This window comes from Crinia signifera, chromosome 2 (assembly GCF_055691185.1).
Source record: "Crinia signifera chromosome 2, ASM5569118v1, whole genome shotgun sequence".
Classification (NCBI taxonomy): domain Eukaryota; kingdom Metazoa; phylum Chordata; class Amphibia; order Anura; family Myobatrachidae; genus Crinia; species Crinia signifera.
The window spans coordinates 195,846,377-195,868,756 of record NC_139218.1 but is presented as its reverse complement, the minus strand read 5'-3'; the positions used below and the strand labels follow the sequence as shown (position 1 = coordinate 195,868,756).

Below are 22,380 nucleotides of genomic sequence, written 5' to 3'. Positions count from 1 at the left end.
ACTTGGCCGGTCAAGTTTCTTGTTCTGACTTGCCGCTCCTCAGTGTCAGGTGGTATTCTTGCCGTGGTCTGACTTTGCATGAGTTCTCGCTGACCTAGTAGTGGGTCTCTTCCCGAGGGTCGGTCCTCCTCGTTGAATTGACCGGTAGAGCATCTTCCCGTTTCTCTATACATACTCCTCCGAGGTCGGCCTCCTCTCTCCCTTCGTGGACGCCATTTGTGGTGTCTGGATTCGCTCTGTTCCAGTCTTTGCCCCATTCGGGCGAGATCTAAGGCCAGTTCTGTGAGCTTACTGTTAATGTCGGACAATGGGTCTGGGCCTACTGGAGATTGTGCCTCTTGAAGGACCGTTCCTCTCTTTACACCAGGCCCCTGGTGTCTAGTCTCGTAATGGCTCTCCGTCTCTTCCTGTTCTGCCGCTGCCCCCTCTTCTGCGTCATCATTCGGGACTCGCTCCAATATCTGTAGCGCCGATTCCTTGAGCTCTGCGAACGTGCAACCTTGCTCCTGGCGCTTTAGCATTCGGAGCTGAGCACGGGTGGTTTCTTCCCTTGCCCCTTCGACAAAGAGGTCTATTAGCATCTCGTCTGCTTGCTGTATCTCTCTTGGGTCTGCGGCTTGTACTGCCTTCATGGCCTCGTGTAATGCTAGTGCGAAATCACGCAGTGATTCTCCCTGTTTCTGCTTCCTGGCATATAACCTGCTCTTCAGCATTGGCACGGTTTTGGCATCGAAGATCTTTGCCAGTTTTTTCAAGATCTTGTCCGCCGTCTCCTTGTCGCCTTTTGACCATGATTTTACTTCTCTCAGGGCGGACCCTCTTAATTGTGCCAGTAGTATTTCTTTACTTTGCTCTTCGTTCAGCTGGTATATCTTGAATGTCGAGTTCATTCGATCCTTGAACGACTTGAACGTGCTTGTGCCTTTAGTCCGGGTGTCCCCTGAATATGTGAGTAGCCATGTGGCCCCGAAGTAGTAGGGCATCGTGATCTGCGCTGCCACTGTCTTCTGCAATTCTCTGTCCTCTAGTAGTGATGGAAGATGTCTACGGGGGGACGGTGGTGGAGTGCTGGGTTCCGACATGTTTTCGATCCTGTTCGTGGACGCCACATGTGGCAAAGCCCCTGCAGGGGTGTGGTGCGATGGTGTACCTGGACTCTGGACTTGCCGACTTCAGATCTTCACGGCTTCTTCTCGGAAGAACCTGTGGCAGGGGATGGCACAACCCAAGGAGAACCCCCAGAAGCAACACTACTACAATTAGCAGCGACAAATATTTATTTAACGAAACACCTGTGCTAGTCACTGCGATGCATTTGTACACATATGCAGAAATCAATAAGAAAGAGGTGCAGCATGTAAACATTTACTTTAAGGCATTAGACACTCAATAATCACAAATACATTTAAAGAAAACCATATCAGAGAAAGCAATATTACGTCACTAAAAACACTGTACTGTACATGTGACACGGTAACACCAAATGTCCGCCAGGTGGCGCTTCACACCCTGTGGATGTTGAACTACAGTCTCTGCCTTAAGCAAAAGTCATTGACTCAGAAATGGTCCCGCGAAGGAAGATCCTCACGAATAAAGAGTTAGGCCCTATCTTAGTGTGCACACTAACTTATTAAAAAAACGGACAAAGGTGAACAGTCCTCTCTCTCTCCAGAGGGACAGGCGAGCCCCCGTTCCCTGGGGTGGCTCCCTGTAGGGAATACAGCGAACAGGTTGTAGGGGTCAGTAGCCACAGGATGTTCTGGTACAACCACATTTATCACTGTTCTGCTCAATAGCAAACAGCTCAGTCCCTGGAGCAGGGGATAGTACCCGTGTTATTAGATAGGTGGCCTGGGTATGGAGGGGCCTCTCCAGTGGCTCTCCTCACTGGTAACGGGGGGTAACTGGGGATTGCTGTGACAGTATAGCGTGGGTCAGACTGAGGCTAATGATGCTCTGTACTAAGGAGCAATCTGTGGGATTGACTTAATAGGGATAGTCTCTGGCGTGGTGCAGACCAATCGTTGGGGCATAGGGCACCCCGGTACCTTAAAAGCAGCTGCAGGTGCCGGCTCCGGCCGGAAGCGACTCCCGCTGTGCGGCTCCTGGCCTGGCTCCTCCTCCGGCGCTGGCAACCTCCTCTGGCAGCATTCTCCCTGGCTTCACAGCTGGCACCCTGCAGGGCCTCCCTCTTGCATTCTCTGTGTGGCCAGCACTGGCTGGACATCACTCCCCAGCGGTAGCTGTCTCTCCCTGCTCTGGGAGGCAGCTCCTTTGATCCCTGTCTCCTCTCTCTGTGCAGCTGTCAATCACTGCCATGTGCTGCAGCTGTGAGCGGCTCCTCTCTGGTCTCTCCTGGCTGCTGTATTACTCTCTCCTGCCCAGGTGCCAGAGGTCACTGTCAGCGGGTCCCGTCTCTCTGCTGCATGGGTCTTTTAGTCTGCACTCTGTCTCTCAGCTCCTGCACGTGCCAGACCTTTCTCTTCCTTCCAAGCTGCTGGGATCACCTCTGACCTCTCTCTTCCTGTCACGCTCTGCTGATGCTCCTCACTAGAGTGCTCCCCCCCTCAGGAATGCAGGTAGGGACAGATACAGCAGGGTCCTAGCTCCTGCTTTGGCTGTTTAACCCTTCCTGTCCTGGACAGTGGACAGGGGTCTCCTTAGGCAGCGTTGGGTGCCAAGGTTTAGGTCCTTTGGGGCACAGGGGCACATCAGAGGTACCCTGGAGTGGGGTACTACATATGCACAGGAGCCTGTGCTAGTGGGGGGTTAACAGTGTATTTATCACAAAGTAAAACTCCCTCTGTAGAAGGTGAAAATTTTGCATTACATTTCTTGCAAGCAACTCTCTTGGAGTTACCCCCTGCCATTGTAACAATAAGTACACAGTAAATTACCACACACTACCACACTTAGACAGAGAGTAGGTATAGGTTTGCCAGTCAGAAGTACTGGAAGGGAGAGACAGTGAAAGAAAAGAGCTGTCACAGAGCCTAAACAGCGCTATCATAGGTGTGCGCACATTGAGTGTTAGGGGTGCACAGGCACCCCCAAATGCTGTCCCCACCCTTATGAATAACTCCCTGCCGCTAGCAATACCAGCAATACCTTTTACCAAAGTCTTTTGGTTTTTAGACCTGTATTCCGTTAAAATTAGTGCCCATCAATCAATTGTGTGTTTTGCATTGTTAATTGTACTAGACCGTTGTCATAACACTACATACCTGCATAATCCATATATTTTTTTAACTTTATATGCATGCACTGTTATACAGAGTAATAAGAATATTAAAACTGAAATAGGCCGGAGATTATGTTCTGGCTGAGAGACATTTTATATTTTAGCGAGTACCAATAGATGATGGTAAACATGCATGATTGGCTGTGTTAGACACACCCAATGGGCAATGCTAGACACGCCCAATAGGTGGCGCTAGACACACCCCTTTGACGGTGCACCCCCTAATAAAATGGGCTGCGCACGCCTATGGGCCTGTAAAGACTGCAGACAAGAATAAAATGGCACTAGCGGGGGAGTTATGGTTAGGCTGCGGGGGAGGTAGGGTGTGAGAAGAAGGTTTACGTGTAGGCAGTGCGGAACGAAGGTTAGGGTACGGCACTAGCAGAAAAGGATGGGATTTGGTGTTGCGGGGGGGGGATTGATTTAGCCTGCAGGGAGGGAGAGTTAGCAGAGGGCAGGGAAAAGGTAAATATACTTATCCCCTGTGGGCAGGGCGGATTTAGGGATGAGGGCTCCCCGAGGCACAACAATAGTGTTCACACCCCCCCCCCCCCCGCCTAATTGTATTATTTTTATTGATTACTTATAAGCCCTCATTTGATAACAGCCGATATAATGGATTTATAAAAAAAGCCACTAATTGTGACATGTTCTTTTATTGTGAATACATATTTACTAAGTAGGACAACTTACAGGGGCAGTATCTGCATGTCCTATCCATTTACACTCTATTTAAGATGGAATATAGTACAGTATAGTGGATATTTTGCAGATATTGGTACATTTTGGGCTGACAGTACTATCACAGGCATCCAAGTGCCGCCCCCAAACATGTGCCGCCCCTAGGCACGTGCCTCACGTGCCTAATGGGAAATTCGGCTCTGCCTGTAGGGATCCTTTGCATCAGAATGCCGGCGTTATGTTCTGACCACTGGCATACCCACGCCGGTCATTTGTATGTATTTCCATACTAGACTTAATTCAAACTCAAAGCAAGTACGATTACTGCACTCTTAAAAGGGATGATATAAGCAAAGTGATTATTTATACCCCTTGCTTCAATCATTTTTTATATGACCTGTTGTCATTTAGCGTTTAACATAATAATACTGAATATCCTTTAAGATTATTAATTAAGGTTACCCCCTTAATCCCCCCCCCCAAAAAAAAAAAATCTTTCATAACATACAGTAGTGGACCATCTCACTTCCTCAGGGTCTCACCTCTAACTTCCTTGGGGTCAGTCTAGAGAAAACTCTGCCACACCCTAAGACCTAATCCCCCTCCTCATTCCCTCAACACAAATGTTTCTCATCACATAATAACATGACTGTAATATTTCATGAAGAATAAAATAAGATACTTTTTAAAGCTCTTTAAATTCCCTACTCTATACTGAACTGAATAGAAAAGTATGCAATGAAGAAGCAACTGCTTCCTGGAGGAATTCCCATTAATGATCACAGCAACACAGTAGTAAGTAAACTACAGTATGCACATTGGGTGCCCATACTCTACAGGTATGCTGAAACATAACTAATGGAGGTGTACAGCTACTGTAGGTATGATCAGTCATCTCACCCACACCCTGGAGAAATATAATAGACAATTTTTAGGAAGAATATAACTGAAATGTCAAATTTACACATTTATATTTCTACACCCTTTCATGAAATGCTGTAGATAATTTCATGTTGAAAGCATGTTTAGTGTAATAGTGGACAGTATTTCTATATCGCTTTCAATTACAATAATATGGTGTTAAATCAGCTGAATATGTATGAATGTTTTGTAAAGTGGATACATAAGCAGGAAGAGAAACGATGGAGCATACATACAGGGTGATTTAAGCCCCATTTCTAAGTGATCTTACTAGAACGCTTAGAAATTAAGCACAAATCGATGTGTGTGTAAGCCCCATAGCGATGCGCGTCCCCATGGCAAAAGTTTTTAAGGGCCCCTATGTATCATCCAATGGTGAAAAATGTATATAGCACATGTTACTTTGTATATACAGTAGCACATGTTACTTTGAAGGTAGGCCCATATCAGCAGTGGGCCCCATAGCAGCTACACTCCATGCACCTATGGAAGCTACACCCTTAATGAGCGCTCAGCAGTGTAAAATGTAAAATAACTCCTCAGGAGCATTTGATTAACGTAATGGCCTCAGTAATTAAATCATTGACCATCTTATTTAGTGCAATCTTTGGGGTTCTATTAGATAAGGAAGCATGTGAGGTGGGTTTACAGATGGAGAAGTAATATTGGAGAGTTTTAGGGGTTAGTTCTTTTATTTAGTTTTTTTTCCCTTCTAGAATAGGAATACACATACATCTAACCTCCTTACATGTTAAATAGCCCTTCTAGTCGTGAAATGCCAGGGCATGACTCGGTATTGCTGAGTAACTCTGCTTGCAACTTTTCCATTACAATGCATCTAGTTCACAAAGTTGTGCAAATAGGACAAATGTCATGATTTGCAGCATGCCTATATTCTGTGAGAAACCTCGGCTGTATATGCATATGAAATTCTAAGTTGCCATGTTTTCTGTATGGGGACACATTTGTAAATTCTGCATGCTTGAAAAATCATCGGAAAGAGATTACAGATACTAATTAAGGGCGAGGGGAGTGCTTGAGACGCAAATAACTGATTTCTGAGGGATAGAGTCAAATTGATAAGTTGTAGAGTGGGAGAACAAAAGTGGAAATAATCCCTTTTCATTTGTTCGATTAATGAAGGGACAGTTCGTCTGGGTGCTCAAGAGGAAGTGAGAAGGTTGTTGCCGAGGAAAAAGGATACCATTGTATGCCAAATTTATGAATTAATACTTAAATGAAGTAATACTTGTTAAATAGTTTTGGTTAGGCGGGTTGAGGAATGATCTACAGGTTTGAAAGAGGGGTTTAGTTTTAGAACACTAAAAATAGATGAAATATCAGAAATGCAGAATGCTAGTTTTGCAGTATCAAAATCTAGTCAACAGGGTGGTAGTTGGTATATTTGAGGTATTCAGGAGAATTACAGGATTTATGCTGTGGTGTAACTGCTGGAGCCAACAAAAACATTTGATATTGGGTTCCAGGAATGGGGGTGGGGTGGTGACAAACACACCTGCAAAATCCTGGGGGGCCCAGGCTACAGTGCTTAGTCTAGGTTGTGCACTGCCCACAGTGTTATAAAATCATTGCACACCCATTTGCCTCCCTCTCCTGCACTTCAACTGCAGACTCCTCTGTCCTCTGAGATAGTAAGTAATTAAGGAGGGGTGCGAGGGGTCAGGAATTGTTCGGATGAGGCATTACCTCCAGGCACCAGATTTCAGAAAATCACATTTTACTTAGCCAGAGAATTTTTGATGGCAGCATGTTTAGTCAGAATGGCACTAAGGGGGTCATTCTGATTGACTGGGTAAGCTGCAAAGCTCGCAGCTTACCAAGTCCTTGTGACGCTACCCTGCCGCTAAGGATGTAACTACCATAGGTGCAGGGGGTGCAGCTGCTATGGGGCCCAGAGCTGAGAGGGGCCCACTTTGCCTGTCAAAGTCTCATGTGCTATATACTTTTTTCAGCATTAGTTGATGAATAGGGGCCCTAACAAACTTTTGCTATGGGGCCCACATGTATCTAGTTACGCCACTGCCTGCCGCCCCAGCGAAAACCCCCACCCCCCCCACACGCACGCCATCGTATATATCCCCTCGCAACCATGTGAGGGGATGTGTTACAAAGACACATCCCCTCGCATGTGCCTGCAGCAGGAGAAATAATTAGATGGTCGGCAACCATCAAATGGTTTCTCCGGCTTTCGCAAATATAAGTCAGTTGAAACTGATTATAGTTGCAGCCACCGCGACGAAGACAAGCGGTGGCTGACATCATGTGATGTCAGCTGCCCGCCCCTGGCAGGCATCGTCCCATTCACGCCCCCTTGGGAACATCCAGTGTTTTTACAGGGATGCCCCTGCAATGCTGGGCGTTCCCATGGCCCAGAACCACCACTGCCCCTGTCCCTCCCTCCCCATTGCGAACTTCCCGGTGAGTGAGCAACTCGCCACGGCCGTTCTTAGGGCCAAATGTATCAAGCTTCAAAAGTGATAAAATGGAGTGTGATAAACAACCAGCTTCTAACTGCTTTGTTACAGTCTTGGTTTGAAAAATGCCAGGTAGGAGCAGATTGGCTGGTTGTTTTTCTCTCTCCATTTTTTCACTTTTTGAAGCTTGATACATCTGGCCCTTAGTCAGAGTTTGCACATCCGCAGAAATGTGCAAACGCAAACCATGACCATCAGGGCAGGGGCTGAATTTACTTCACTACGTGTGAACCAGAATCGGCCCCAAGAGCAAATACAAGATAGAAGCCACTTGAACAATAGCTGCCCAAAACTGTATAAGTTATTCCTAAATTAACTTCTAATAATTATACATACAGTAGTAAAAAACATGTTATGTAATAATTCTCGCGAATGCTTTCTGGTTTGGTTTCCTCCCTGACAGGTTTACAATATGTCCCAATGTATACCTAATAAAGAATGGAAATGTTACCACTAATGGTGTCAAAATATTTTAGTACATATATTAATCAACAGCTTTTTACATTTACGTCAAACCCAATTTTTTCTTATTTGAGAAATGCCTCTCTCATGATCCAAGGCCTAAAATTAGACTTCATGCTATACGGATGGGTCCCCAAAGGGTGCTAAGACAGGACATTATTCTGTACATTGAAATTACCCATAGAAACAAAGCCTTGATTGTAGCATACTTTATATCTCCATAAAAGGAAAGCAACCGCTCTCCACTTGAAATTCCCATTTATTTTCCAAATAAACATTGCTACACACATTCACATATGTTATGGATTTGAATTTCATTGGTAAATATAATTTCATTGTGAATGGGCTGCTGTTTTACATTCCCATCCAGAACGTACGAAAGACACAGACATGGTCATACTTCACCCTGGAAGCATTTGGACAGGCGGCTCACGATGGGAATGTAACATAATATAAACGCGGTAATGTGAGTAATTCACAATGTTGTTTTTCTCATTTTTCGGATTCCACTCCCCTCCATTATTTGCAGATTAGGAGCATTTACCAGATGCCAGAAAAAGGTGGAATTTCCTTTTCATTTTGAGAAAAGAAAAATAAAGGAAATGTAAGCAATTTGTGTTAAATATTCATATTTTTAAAATCATATTTCATTGATGCTGTAGGCATTTCTGCCAATGATGTGGTTTCTCCAGAAAAAACACATGTATTATAAGTATTTATTGATGATCCTGGGCTGGATTCTGTTCAAAAGTCCAGGAGAATAGTATAAGGGGTGAACAGAGCATATGTGAACGCTAGGTCTGATTCGGATGTGGATCTAATGCAATCCCAGCTGGCATTCTATATGTTTGGTGTGCGAAATTATAATTTAATTCTGCTGTTCTGCTGTATTTAGATTAGCAGGATCATTAATGTCAGTAACTGTGCACACATGGGGCGGTGGTCTTGGTTCCTTCAATAATCGAACATCTGAGTCACTTTACTGTCATGCATAATGGCCATGGAAACTAAGACGCTGGTGTCATGTGTTCTGCAGGAGTACACAATATAACGCCTGGTGTCTCACTAAATATAAGTACAAAAATGTCACATTTTGGGTGAAAATTATCAATGCATTTTAATACTTATGATTTATGGCCAACCATGTGGCCAGCTGGTGCCTGTCTGGTGATCAACATTCTGTCATGATGCTGGGCCTATTTTTATGTGGAGACCTGGAGCTGCAGCTCACACCCCTCCCATCATAGGCCATGCCCTTTTCTTGGGCACACAAACATACAGCTCTCAAGGATCCCTATTTGCGGGAACCTATAGTTGGGAGGGTAATGTACATTTGTCCCATGTTACTACGTAGCCTGTTAGTAAATATGATTTTTTTTTCTCTATGCATTTAAAATGCTATTTGATAGATTAAAAAAAAAAAAAAAAAAAAAAAAACTGAAACGATTGGTCAATTCATTACAGCTGCCATCTGTATCTGGTAGCGATACCTAGGAATCCTTATTTGATGTTTTATAGATTCCATGTTATGTGGGGGATGTAATTCATGAAGGATGAAGGAGTTGTCAATAATATGAGTGAAATTATATTTTGATTCTTTTATTGGCATCTAAAAACAATCTCCCTATTTCAGTTGGGTTATGCAGCAGCAGCAGTATCTCATCACCAACATATATCCCATGGTGGCTGCGGCGACCAGTGGCACCGCCGATGGCTGCCTAGGGACTGAGCTGCTCGGCGGGCATGTGGTCCCCGCATGTAATGTCTCAATGTAATGTATGTAACGCCTTTACCCCCCCCCCCCCCATCCCTGCTTATGCTGCCCTGTAAATCCACAAGAAAAATTCTAGTATACGCAAGCACACATGGCCAATAAAGTTGATTCTATTCTATTCTATGATATACTCCACTGATGCACAGTAGAACTGTAAGGGGGCCGGGAGGGGATGAATTACGATAGTTTAATCTGATTTCATCTTGTCCTAATTTATAGATAAAGTCAAAGATCAAAACAAATGCATCATATGCTTCTGGATGATATGACTGCCTGCAGCAGGATATTGGCCAGATAAAGGAACAGGTCAGATGCAGCTATTCATTATTTTATCTATAGGTAGAACCGGGCTGGAACAGTAGTAGAATAATAGACAAATAGCAGTACCTGGACCCTAGGTGTACAGGCGTTACGCATGTTTTGTAGCAAATTGATGCTGGTGGCAGCTAGTCCACATGTGTTACAGCGTAGCCAGGTGTTAGGTTTATTGAGCAAAGTAGAAAAAAGCACATAGACACAGGGGTAAACAGCTGTGACTAGGTATCGGATGCAGCCTGGAACGTGAGGGTATTGTTGGGTGTTGCAGTGCATAGACTCTAAGTTGACAATACACCCTGGTGGTTAGTGGCCATTTGCTCCTCTATGGTAGTGGTGGTCATTGTGTACTCTGCATCCAATAATGGAGGATGCCAGGGAGGAAAGATGCACCAACATGGCCGTGCATGATGGAGGTTGCATATTTTGGCTCCAAATTGCTTTAATAAGGAATTTGGGGTGTCCATGAGAAGTGACACTTTAGCTGAGAATTGGACACATTGGCACCACCAGGATCATTGATTCATAAAGAGTTTTATGATATGGAATGCAGACAGTCACCATGCCACACTGACAAGGGTGTGAATGAGTCCTCTAGATACTGACTTTGTGTATTACAGATTGCAGTGGCCATGCAATGGAAACAGAAACTGCTGCAGGTAAAGACACCTAAATATTTAGAAACTGACAGACACGGGTGATATTTGACCGGGGCTTGCTGTGCAGCATTTTCCACAGAGGTAACAGGGAATTCTGTAGTATAAGCAGTGTTGCCGACATTTTGGCTGCCCATTCCAGGAAGCCAGGTCAGCATACCACGGAGCAGTGGAGGGCAGGTAGGGGCAGAGTCATATGGGGCAGTGGAATGGCAAGACAAATTATGCTGGTTCATGGTTTCAGTGATCATGTCATCATGGCCATGCCACCTGCTATATGATCCAGATATTTCTGCCACCTTAGAGCAGGGAGCTTGGCTATAATGACACAGTTCAGCAATATTTGCATCATCGTTGGGGTAACTGGCGGGGCAGAGGCGGAACTACCATTGGTGCAGTAGATGCATTGCACCTGGGCTGAAAACTAAGGGTCTCAGTACTGCCCAAACCAGCATTGAGTTTTCCCCTGGCCTTCCCCAGACCATTCTGAGCAATGTTGAATGAATGGCCCATTGCAGAGAGCAGGGTGCTCCCCACTGCCTGAGGGTTCGGGACCTTACCTTAGAGAGGCAGGGATGACCTTGTGTTCTGGATTAATAGCAGTTTCCTGCCACCTTTGAGCACTGACAGTAACAGTCACATGCTGCCTCTATTACCAGACAGCTGTACATTATTTCTGACTCACCCCTGTCTGTGAATTAAAGGCAGCTCACAACCGGTGTAACTGGCACTGACAGAGTATGTGTGACCAAGTGCCAAACTGAGGAAAGCCAAGGGGTTGGGGGTCCTGTCAAAGACAGAGCAGGGGCCAATGTATTCCTACCTCCATCAGGGTACAGGACATTATGTTTGGACTTGTCACCCACTACCATGTTGCATATTGTGAACTTGGGTTGGGGTGGAAGAAGGAGGCCTAAATTATATTCTTGCACCCGGGCCCACAACCCACAAGCTCCGCCACTGGGTGGGGGAAGCCATATTCGGGATACTTGCTGATCTTTCTGGGGGTCAGCACCAGCTGAGCCTCCGAGAGAGTAGGTAAGTATGAGTACAGAATAGACTAGATGGCTGCCAAACTCACAGGACAGGGAAACTATACTTCCGCCCTTAGAAAGATAGCGGAGTCTAAAGTTTAGGGTGTATATACACTCAAATGACTCTGGCCACATCCAGATAACACTCCATGAGCCCCTTAATATGGAACTGGACACACCTCAAACTCTAGCATTAAGGGCTGCAAGATCATTTGGTACATTAATACAGTGAACAATCAGTGCATTAATCAGTGCTGTCTGTGAAGTGTTTATATAGCGAATATGTCCCCATATATATGTTAATATGTTAATAAAGAAATAAATATTGCAACAGAGACATGCTATTTGCAATAGCTCTTTAAAAGCAATATAATACTGTATACCTCTATTTATCCACAACCCTCTTGCTATAACACTTTCTGGTTGTCTGTTTTATAGGCACCCTGTGTCCTGTGGGATGTGGAAAGGGCGGAATTTCAAACAAAATGATCACATTGGAATAATGCCTAATGTTTCCAACAAGTATAACGTGAAATGTTTGTCACTCATATATGTAGACAAATCAAGCACAAAATACCACATCTAAAGAGGGTATTTTAAAATAAGACTGTAATACAACATAATGTGGATGTACAGTATCTCCTTTGAAAAAGGTATACCAAAGCACAGATATTGACATGAACAAGTAGCAGTACTATGCACACTGTAGGTTTTTGGATTCTAGTTTTGACAGTTTGTTGCCCTCTAGTGTCAAGGCCTGAGTATGCGCCGTTTTGTTTGGTGACTTTTCTTAAAATCTGTAAAACCCTTTTTACAGTGCATCCCACAACTCTTACATGGTCTTACAAAGTCAGAGTTAAAATTAGGTTGTAAAAAGATATAGGACAAGATGTACTAAGCATTGTATGCCACCACTTATTGTATACATACATTTCTGGTATGTACTAATAAGTGCAATTAGTATTGTAAAGGAAAGTTCTCCCCATATAAGTTCTCCTTTGCGATCACTTGACTTCCAGGTTTAGGACCCAGGAGTCCCTCATTGCTAGTGCTGGGAGGAATCCTGTTGGATCCCTCTCCAGACAGAGGGCAAAGTTGCAAAAGACTGTGAGTGGTTAGCTGCCACCCAGGCAGAAAGAAAACCTGTGCAAATGTGAGTAAATATGACTCTTCCACAACTGTGTGACAGAGACAGGCTGATCGAGGCCAGCGCTGGTGTCACACACCCGCCCTTAAAATGCCTGGATACACTTGAATTTTTTCGGACATTCCCAAAAATCGTCTGTTTTTCACCCCCAAATGTCAAATTTTGAGGGGATTACAATCAGATACATTTGCTATTTCTTTCGCTATTGTGGCTCACACATGCACGCTATGATCAGTAGACATGTGCAGTCATTCGATAATCGAACAGATTGGACATTCGCACACCAGCAATCAATTCTGAATCAGGCTCAGAATACAGAAATAGATTGTCGATTCCACCTTGAGCTTCAATTCAGACCACCCCACACCATTAGTTATGACAGCATGAGCGCCATCTAGTGGTCATAACTAATCACCATCATGACTAATGGGGTACTGCTGCCACAGCACCAGGGGAGAAGGTACTGCGTCTCTCCCCACACAGTGCAGGAGCCATAAGCTGGAGGAGGGGACAACAAGCAGGTGAGGGCAGATAAGGCTTGTAGGACCTACCCATACACTCCGCCTTAAGGTCCTGCTGTTTGGTAATGCTAGCTTCTGCATTTTTTCCACATTTTGTCTTTAGTACATCCTATCCATAGAGAGTACTTTAGCATGTAAGCCCTTATGGGCAGAACCATCCTGTCTTATAATCTACTACTTTTACTCACCAGCTAGACTCATCCACCTCCTTTGCCTTTCCTTTGTATCACTTGTAGTAGCTGTAAACCTGCAAGTTGCAACCTACCCTATGGGTACAAGTTTCAGCTTGTAACAAGTATTTATTTTGCACAACTTGCATCAGTAGCTGTGTTGAGAGATGTAGTGTTATTTGTTAATTGCCTACTGTACTGGTTAATGTACTGTGTTAGTGTCCTGTCTTGACCTTTGTACAGAGCAGCAGACCAAATGTGGGACACTATACATATATAGGATAATAATAATAATAATAATAATAATAATAATAATAATAATAATAATAATATAAAAAAGAGTGGCTTCTATTACATAATTGCCTATTTCCATCCAAGAGGTGAATCTTACCAAAATATTGCCCCTTTCCCTCTCTGAAGGGCGGGCCCAGAGGACCTTTCATCATTGGATTCATATATTTCATTTGAGGGTATCCTCCACCTGCTGGTCCACCTGCAGACACAGATCCCACGACAGCCACCAAAAGGAATAAAGTGCCACATCCGAGGGACATCTTGACTTCACTCTATAAAGGGTTTAAATAAGAGTTAGGAAATTATTTATGGTGAGATAAGGAACATTAAACTTCCTATAAGAAATTGACTCTATATGAACAGGTAGAATAATTGGTTCTAGTCTTGGTGACTTTCAGAATGTTGGTAACAAACTGTTGACACCAGCATTTTGACATGGTCGGAATTTCTACATTAAGGGTGTTGACATGTTTAGAATAGGAAAGAATAGTCTCGCATGTGCTATTGAAATGTCCAGATAGAGTGTGATTTCTCCAAATCTTTTTTTCCAGTTGATTCCAGAATTCTTCGTATATGGAAAAATATCTACAATGGTATAGTACTGTATGGATAGGATAATCTCACCTCACTCGTGCAAACATAGAATGTATGCTTACATGTCAGAAACTGCATCCACTCATATAAAGGTTTCTTTGGCTGAACAATGGTGGCACTTCACCGAGTCATCACAATGAATAGCTAAAACATCTTTTTTATTTCGTAAAAAAACCAAAAGGCAAACCTGGACCAGATATATAACTACACCTTTTACCATACTAGATGTGACCCGGGTGTTTGGTATGAAAAAATGTGCTGGAAAATAAACGCTCCACACATTGCTGAAATTAACAAAACTATGATGTCACTCAGACACGTTTCGAATGTTGACAGATGTCAATATCAAAAATAAGTATTAAGCTACAATTGTCATTAGGGCTACGCAGTGGCGTGTGCGGTGGGGTGAGGCATGTGAGGTACAGCCTTTCCTGTCATACTAACATATACAGATCGCTCAGTACATGCAATGCAACAGCAATGTGTGCTGTGCGATCTGTACGGGCCAGTGTTCACTAACAATATGACTAGATTTTGACTGCATGTAGTCAAAATCTTGTCAGGCGATGGCAATGCGTGGGATTGTGCATTGGCGTCGCTATGGGCAGGGCCGCCATCAGAGGGTACTGTCGGTACAGTCGTCCCTGACTGACAGAGAGAGAAGGGCTCGGGCCACTCATTCAGCCCCCCTCCCCCTGGACCCCACACAAGCATTCCCAGAGGTGCATTGCAGGTACGGCATGCTTCGCGTCATAACACTCCACGAACCCCCCAGCACCCTCAAAGAACTTCATGGGTAAGATGGAAGAAGTGAACAGACATCACAACACAGAGAACTTCCTGCGCAGGATGGAAGGAGTTGACATTGTAGCTTTTTGTCCCTGCTTTCACTCTCTGTCCCTATATCCCTGCTGTCACTCTCAATGTCCCTGCTGTCACTCATTCTGTCACTATGTCCCTGATGTCACCCACACTGTCTTTGCTGTCATTCTCTCTGTCCCTATGTCCCTGCTGTCACTTTCCCTGTCCCTACTGCCAATCTCTCTGCCAATAAAATTTTCCTCATTCCGTGTGAACTTGGATCATACTGTGTGGAATATTGTGAATTTTGGCTCATTCCAGGTGGCATAATGTGTACTTGGATCCTATTGTGTGACATATTGTGAATTTTGGCTAATTCTGTGTGTCATAATATGTAAGGGGCACTAGTGCTAGATAGTATAAGAGATCCACTATTGTGGTGCATAATGTGTATAAGGGTTGTGTGGTACATTACACTTAAGGACACGTTCTTTTTTGAGTGGCAACATCCCTTTTCTGGAGAGCACACCTTCTGCGCACGCATACTTACAGCCTACAATTTTACATACCCCTCTGGTTTACGGGGAACTAATTCAATGCGCCGTATAAAAATATCGGTGAATCACTGATGTTTCATCAAACCTCATTAGATACCCCTATTGCCTCAAACTGTTGTTTTGCACAAGAGGAATTTACTCTCCTAACTTCACTACATACAATAAACATTTTAAAAACTTTTGCAAGCTGTATCCACAGTACCCCAGTAGTAGGGAACACATTGCAGACTTCTGTTAAAATGTGGCATTCCCTTCATGAGGTAATATAATTATTGTGTCAAAGAGGATTAAGCTGGCCACTGATAGCATGACAGTTCAGACAGTCTGAAGGACAAGATTGGTGTACAGTACATCAGCACATTTATTGGGGGCATCGATACAATACAAGATAAAGATATGGAGTAGGTGGAATAATAGACAGATAGATTGGACATGTTTGGTAATCAGACCAATCAATCGAACCCCTTGCCTTTGTCACAATTATCCATACAGTGAACAATAATCTCTCAGTTCAGTAATTTTATTGGCTGATCTGATGGACGTTCATTAAGTAAATGGCCGGCTTTTGGCAGCCATTTAATGTGAAATAACTGGATAAGTCCTTAAGATTATGGAAAATTTATAAAGCATTCTGAGAGTTGTAGTTCAACACAATAAACATAGGCACTGGCTGCCCATTCCTAATCTACTGTACCATTTAGTATGATAGCTATGATGAATTTTGCTATCTAACTCTAAACTTAGACATTAAAAAAATGTCTTTATTTTATAAATTACATTACTGCTAGCATAAAGCTCCTAAATTCTTCTTTAGTTTTGGAAAAAAACCTAGACTTGATGAAATGCCTATGCAGCACAGCTGGGCGGAGGTGGACATATCAGTGTGTGTTTTTAAGTTTTTAAAGAACATGAACAGTGATTTAAATATTACATCTGGCAAAGGTTTGTATAGTATGGGAAGCCAAGATGGCAATTGCTCGAATACCAGCAGAATTGGTAGTCCCTGTATGTGTATGTACTTTTACAAATACCACAGTAAAAATAAAAGTTGGAGTTTGGTGCCCCCCTTTCAGCACTCTCAGCTGCTCTACAGAGACCAAAGCCTGCACTGAATTAGCAGGGCTCCAACTATGCTGTCTGGCAGATCAGACTCACAAGATTCAGCTGCCTACAACATACAGAATCAGCGTTCACTGGGAGTACCATCTCATGGTCCAGCAGAAGTGGGTACACCATTTCTTGCTGCAGTGTAGGCCAAGTGGAACCAGTTTGCAGCTGTTCTGTCCCTTACTGCAGGGGTCAGTGGTGGAACTTGTGGTCCAAGGTGCAAACATAATTTAGAACCCCCTGCTCTACCCCAATCCAAGTTTAATCCAAGTTTAATCATTTGGGCAGCAATGTGGACCAATGGTAGGGGTAATTATGAAGAAGCAGTGTCGGATTAAGGGTTGCATAGGTCTGGATCTGAAAATGTTCAAGGGCCTATGAGCAGTGGAGGAGGTGATGGCAATGCCATGTAGGCAGGCAGAACCCATACACTATACACCGTAATGTCTCCTTTGACCCCTTGAGTGGTGGGCTTTGCTGGGGCAGGACAACCAGGTTTGTCCTGCCCTAGCAAAACCCACCACTGAGTTGTAACCCCCTCCATCTCTCCCCCCCTCCTGTCACTCCCCCTCATCTCTGCTCCAGCGATCATACACCGCAGCTCCCGGCACTGCAGCTGCCCCAGCTTCCATTTACGACAGGCTCGGGGATGTTCGGGGTGACTCAATAGGTCTCGGGCGCCCGAACTCTGGAGTCCCCCTGAGCCATGCCGAACATCCCGAACCTGTCGCCTGCTTACTTCAACTAATGGCGGCGGGGGCAGGGGATCTCTGGCGTATGATTGCCAGAGCAGAGAGGTGAGGGGGAGCAGGGCTGCCACTATGAATTTTCGGGCCCGGGACTGGTTTCCAGTCCAGGCCCCTCCGACTGGCTCAAAAGCCGGTGCAACATTAAAGAAGCCTGTGCTTCATTCAGTGCACATAGCGCAGCGCAGGCAGCAAACAGGAGGCAGTTGGGGGGTTGCAGTGGGCGAAATGAGCTGCCCCGACCCTTCCAGAGGCCGTGGCCCGGGACAACTGAATACACAGCACCCCCCTGTTGGCTGCCCTGAGGGCCCTAGGATAGCCCTGAGCCCTGAATATTTCCGGGCATACCACTCAAGTGGTTAATAGATAAAAGAACAACAAGTGCAAAAATGTGTTAAATAGGAATGCAATTTATTACTTATGATTTATGGCCAACCATGAGGCCAGCGGTGATGATCGTTCTGGAATGCTGATGGGCCTATGTTTATGTGGAGACCTGGAGCTGCAGCTTCATCCACCCCATTATTAATCTGTCCCTGATGCTGTGTTATCATGTGCAGGAGTAATTAGTACAGTGCAGCTGGTCCTGGTTACAGCTCCCAGCTCAGCATCTGCAATAATTTGCAACAATGTAACTGAGTGACAGCTGCAGAGATTACCCCTTTCTGTGACTGCTGCACACTGGGATATAACAACCTCTATTCATAAGACCGTTTTAAGGGCCTCATGTGCCGTGAGAATGGAAGCCCTGAAAAGAGCATTTTCTGCAACTCTGTATGCAGTACCATCATCGGTGGTTCTAGACCAATAGTGCGCCATCACCTATGGCAGGTGCAATGTCTTCATCTGAACATAGCCTCTGTGGAAATGGCTATGCATCTGACAATCAGCCCACTTCCACTGAGAGTATTGTTTGAGTGATTTTGCACGGGACTTTTGCCAGGTAGTTTTTAAAGAGATACAGTATTAACCGTTATTAGATTTTCTGGCAAATGTTCTCCAAATCCTATATATCTTAGCATGAACATAGTTGCTATTTGATTAGAAGGGTTGGAGGTGCGGACAGTGGCAGTACCTAATTATTGGGCACACAGTACAAATATTCAAAAATAACTGCGCTAAAAGATAGGTGTTGCAACAATGTGAGTGAAAAATACCCAAATTAATGGAAGATGAATTATAATAATAATGCTAAATGAAATGAGATTAAAATATTGGTGACATTACATTCCAAATATAACGTGATAGTGCCTCAATTGAGATAGGTCCCTTTAGATGGTGGCTTGGGTTGTGGGGTCCCTTTTTCCAAGGCCTATTGGGAAAGCAATCCTCCTGATAATAATGTATAGCCGGTTGGTTGATGCTGTCCACTTCACAGCACTGTTGTGTAAGCCCAAATAGCAGAGGGAGTCAGTTTCAGAGGCTGGTCCGGTCACTTAGTAGCAACAGTGGGGATATTGGTAGGTAGGCACTGTAGTTGTTACACTGAGAATCCACCAACACGTTTCACCGCCTTCGCGGTTTTTTTCAAGATGATAATAATGCTAATGTTTAGGGGTTTATATACCTGACACTTTTTTTCAATTGGGAGGGCACATTTTATATAAAAAATTTACATTAGAAACACACAAACAAAAAACATACAAAATTGCGCACTGCACTAGGATTACACCCATTAAGCTTTGTCATACTCTGCTATGCCCATGACATATTCTGTCATAATGGCAATTACACATTATGGCACACACTGTAATGCTTCTTACTTATTATACCACACACCAGAATGCCCAATACACATGATGGCATACACTGAAAGTTATCAGCATAAGGGCACACAGTGCCACACACAAAAAGGGCAGTGTGCATTTTGAGGTTTCAAAAAACGGGCATACACTTATGCAATTTTGCCCGATTTCACCAGATTCTGACGCATCCGATTAAATCAGGCAAATTGCACGTTTTACATCCGTTCAGCAATGGAGCCCCTAGCTTGCAAGGTATTGCATGTCGGATCGGACAGCCTCATGCAGAACTTGCTGGCATCACATGCGATATATCGTTGGGGATAAATCTTATGCAACTTCTACCTCCAAGAAGCAGCATGAGTGTATGGCCAGCTTAAGACTTGACCAGAATTAAAGACTTTGCAAGATGGCCTCAGTCATTGGCCAGATAACCCCTCAGCTCCATGAGTCAGAAGTGTCAGCCAAATGTGCTACATGCTTCTGTTCTTTCAGAATCTTAACACGTTCCAGATTCTACTACAATAACTCAAATATTTATGTTCTAACAGCCGGGTTTTACACATCTGCTAATCCTCTGCCATCATATAAAGCACCTAGAAGGCTGAGAGAAAAGGCTGATGAAAAAGGACACAGTCATTCCCTGACCCTTGTCTATAGCAGCAAAGAAGCAGTGATAATAGCACACACCTGTGTTCCCTGCATCCAAGCTGTGATCGGTTCATGTAGATCATTGTGTTTTAGTTTGTAACAAAGTCTATAATGTCTATAGAGATTAGAAGCAGAAACTTACATTTTCTTTCATGCAGTAGGCCACCAATTGTAAAATAATTTTTAAGCAATATTTTTCTGAAACTTGAGATTTTCATGGTAAGAAAAGACAGTGTGGAGGGTGCACATTTGGGAATTAGGAAAATCTGAAGAAGAAAAATATTTTCATACGGACTAAGAGAGTCTGGGACTTTAATGTTAGCCACTTGTTTAACAAGCAAATGACAGCCAAGAAGACGACTTAAATTAAACATTTGTCAAACATAATCACATGCATAAATATACACATATGTACATGAAGGGGCTTTTCCCCTGTGACATAAAGCTAATTACTCACAGTTTCTGTGCAGGTCATTAAACTCTTCTCCTGGCAGCAGTATGCACTATTTTATTAGCATATGAAATATAAGTAAAATTGTCAGGTAGTATGCTCTGATGCGTGGGAAACGAAAGCTACCAAAGTATTATATCAATATTATAATTACGCCAGATGATCTGTCAGTGCAATGTAGAAGATCAATAGCCATGATCCTCTATTGGGCACCCCACAGGGGTTAAAGTGGTCCTGAGGAGGTGGTGGAACTCATTTCCCTCTGCCACCTACTAAAACCACATGTGTGCTTACATATATAAAACGGGGGATATACTCATCAAGGTTTCTTTGGGGGAATCAAATTTACATCCACTCACACTTCACGTAAGACCTCCAAGGGTGCTTACATGTATGCTTACTTTATTCCCAGTGGAAATCCATGGCATGGAAAAAAAATCCTTTTCGCCTGGACTCAAAAGATACCTTCATAAATATATCCCCCGTTTTATATATATATAAGCACACACGTGAGTTTGAATCCCTTCTGACTACACATGGTGAACCCTAAAAGTGTACAGAAGAACACCGGGTTTTAAAGGAAAAACTATAGCATCCATTCCCTGATTTAAGATTTCTATTTGCTAGTCTTGGACTGACCCGATACTATATATTTTTTTTCATTTCTTCCTTTATGTTCTTGGAGTGCGGAGGTAAGAACAAATATATGGACGTTTCTTTCCACAATATTGGATGGTATGATTTATACATTTTACATTGATTGATCCCATCAGTGGGGTGATTCACTATACCTTTTTTTATATTGTGTACGTCTTTCAACCAGGCCGGTAATACCTGGTTTTAGCGTTACGCTGACCCTTTTTGCGCCAAAGCAGTATATGCTTTGTCTATTATATCATCATCACTATTATCTGCCATTGCACCAGCTCCATTCTCAGTGCAGGAGAGGTGACAGATCTGTGTTATGAGTCCAATAATGAAATTGGCTGGTGGACAATACAAAACAATTTCTGTACATATACCGTAAAGAATTAGTACACATAAAATGCACAGATATTTTTACAGTACAAACATGTTGAGCATATGTTTGCAACGTAAATTCTCTCAAAATGTAATAGGGCGTGAGAATCAGAAAGTGAGAGAATTTTTTTTAAAAGCAGCAATCATTTATTCTTAAAAAAACAGGTAGATATTGCCATGTAAATTGATTGCCGCTTTAAAAAAATAGGAAAACTTTACCAAAATCTCTTGCGTTCTTATTCTCACACCCAATTACATTTGGCCCATGGTTTATGGCCCTTATTCAGATCTAATCGCAGTAAATATTTGTTCTCAAATGGGAAAAACCATGTGCACTGCAGGTGGGGCAGATGTAACATGTGCAGATAGAGTTAAGTTTGGTGGGGTGTGTTGAAACGAAAATCTAAATGGCAGTTTTAAAATAATGCAGCCAGGATTTACCCTGCACAGAAACAAAATAACTCACACAAATCTAATTTTTTCTGCACGTTACATCTGCCCAACCTGCAGTGCACATGGTTTTGCCCATTTTGAGAACAAATTTGTACTGCGATCAGATCTGAATAATTAATGAAGGAAGAAAAACTCTTGGCGCTGAGAAGCAAGGGGTTAATTGGAGCACACCTGTAGCAAATGTGTGGGAGCACTCTCCTTTCGGCTGCAGTACAGAGTACACCTCTTACTGGCTGACAATATGACGCAATAAATAAGAAAGAAGGATGGGCTGCCCCAATAGGGAATTATCAGACACAGTGTAATAAACACACAATATATTTACTTAAAAATATAAAAATATAAAATTATTTATTAATCGTAAAATAAGGAAAATATGCAAATTTTTGCTCCTCTTTTCAATTAAAAATATTTTGTGTTTATTACATGGTGTCTGATCATCCCCTATTGGCGCTGCCCATCCTTCATTCCTAAAGTATAGTTCATGATAATACTGATCTGGCTTTGTTGAGACGCAGGTGGTGGATGTTTCAGAGTATTTTCCAGA

The 22,380-nt window shown here is 43.4% G+C and overlaps 1 protein-coding gene across 2 annotated transcripts in view; it reads right to left on the bottom strand.

Annotated features, from left to right (window-relative positions):
- COL8A2 (collagen type VIII alpha 2 chain) overlaps nucleotides 1-22,380 on the bottom strand; it is a 174,884-nt gene that overhangs the window by 22,780 nt on the left and 129,724 nt on the right. For both annotated transcript variants that reach the window (XM_083173516.1, XM_083173515.1), the window contains one exon: nucleotides 13,809-13,983. In XM_083173516.1, the coding sequence (XP_083029642.1) occupies nucleotides 13,809-13,971 (163 nt within the window). In that variant the 5' untranslated portion in view covers nucleotides 13,972-13,983. The remainder of the gene's footprint in view (nucleotides 1-13,808; nucleotides 13,984-22,380) is intronic.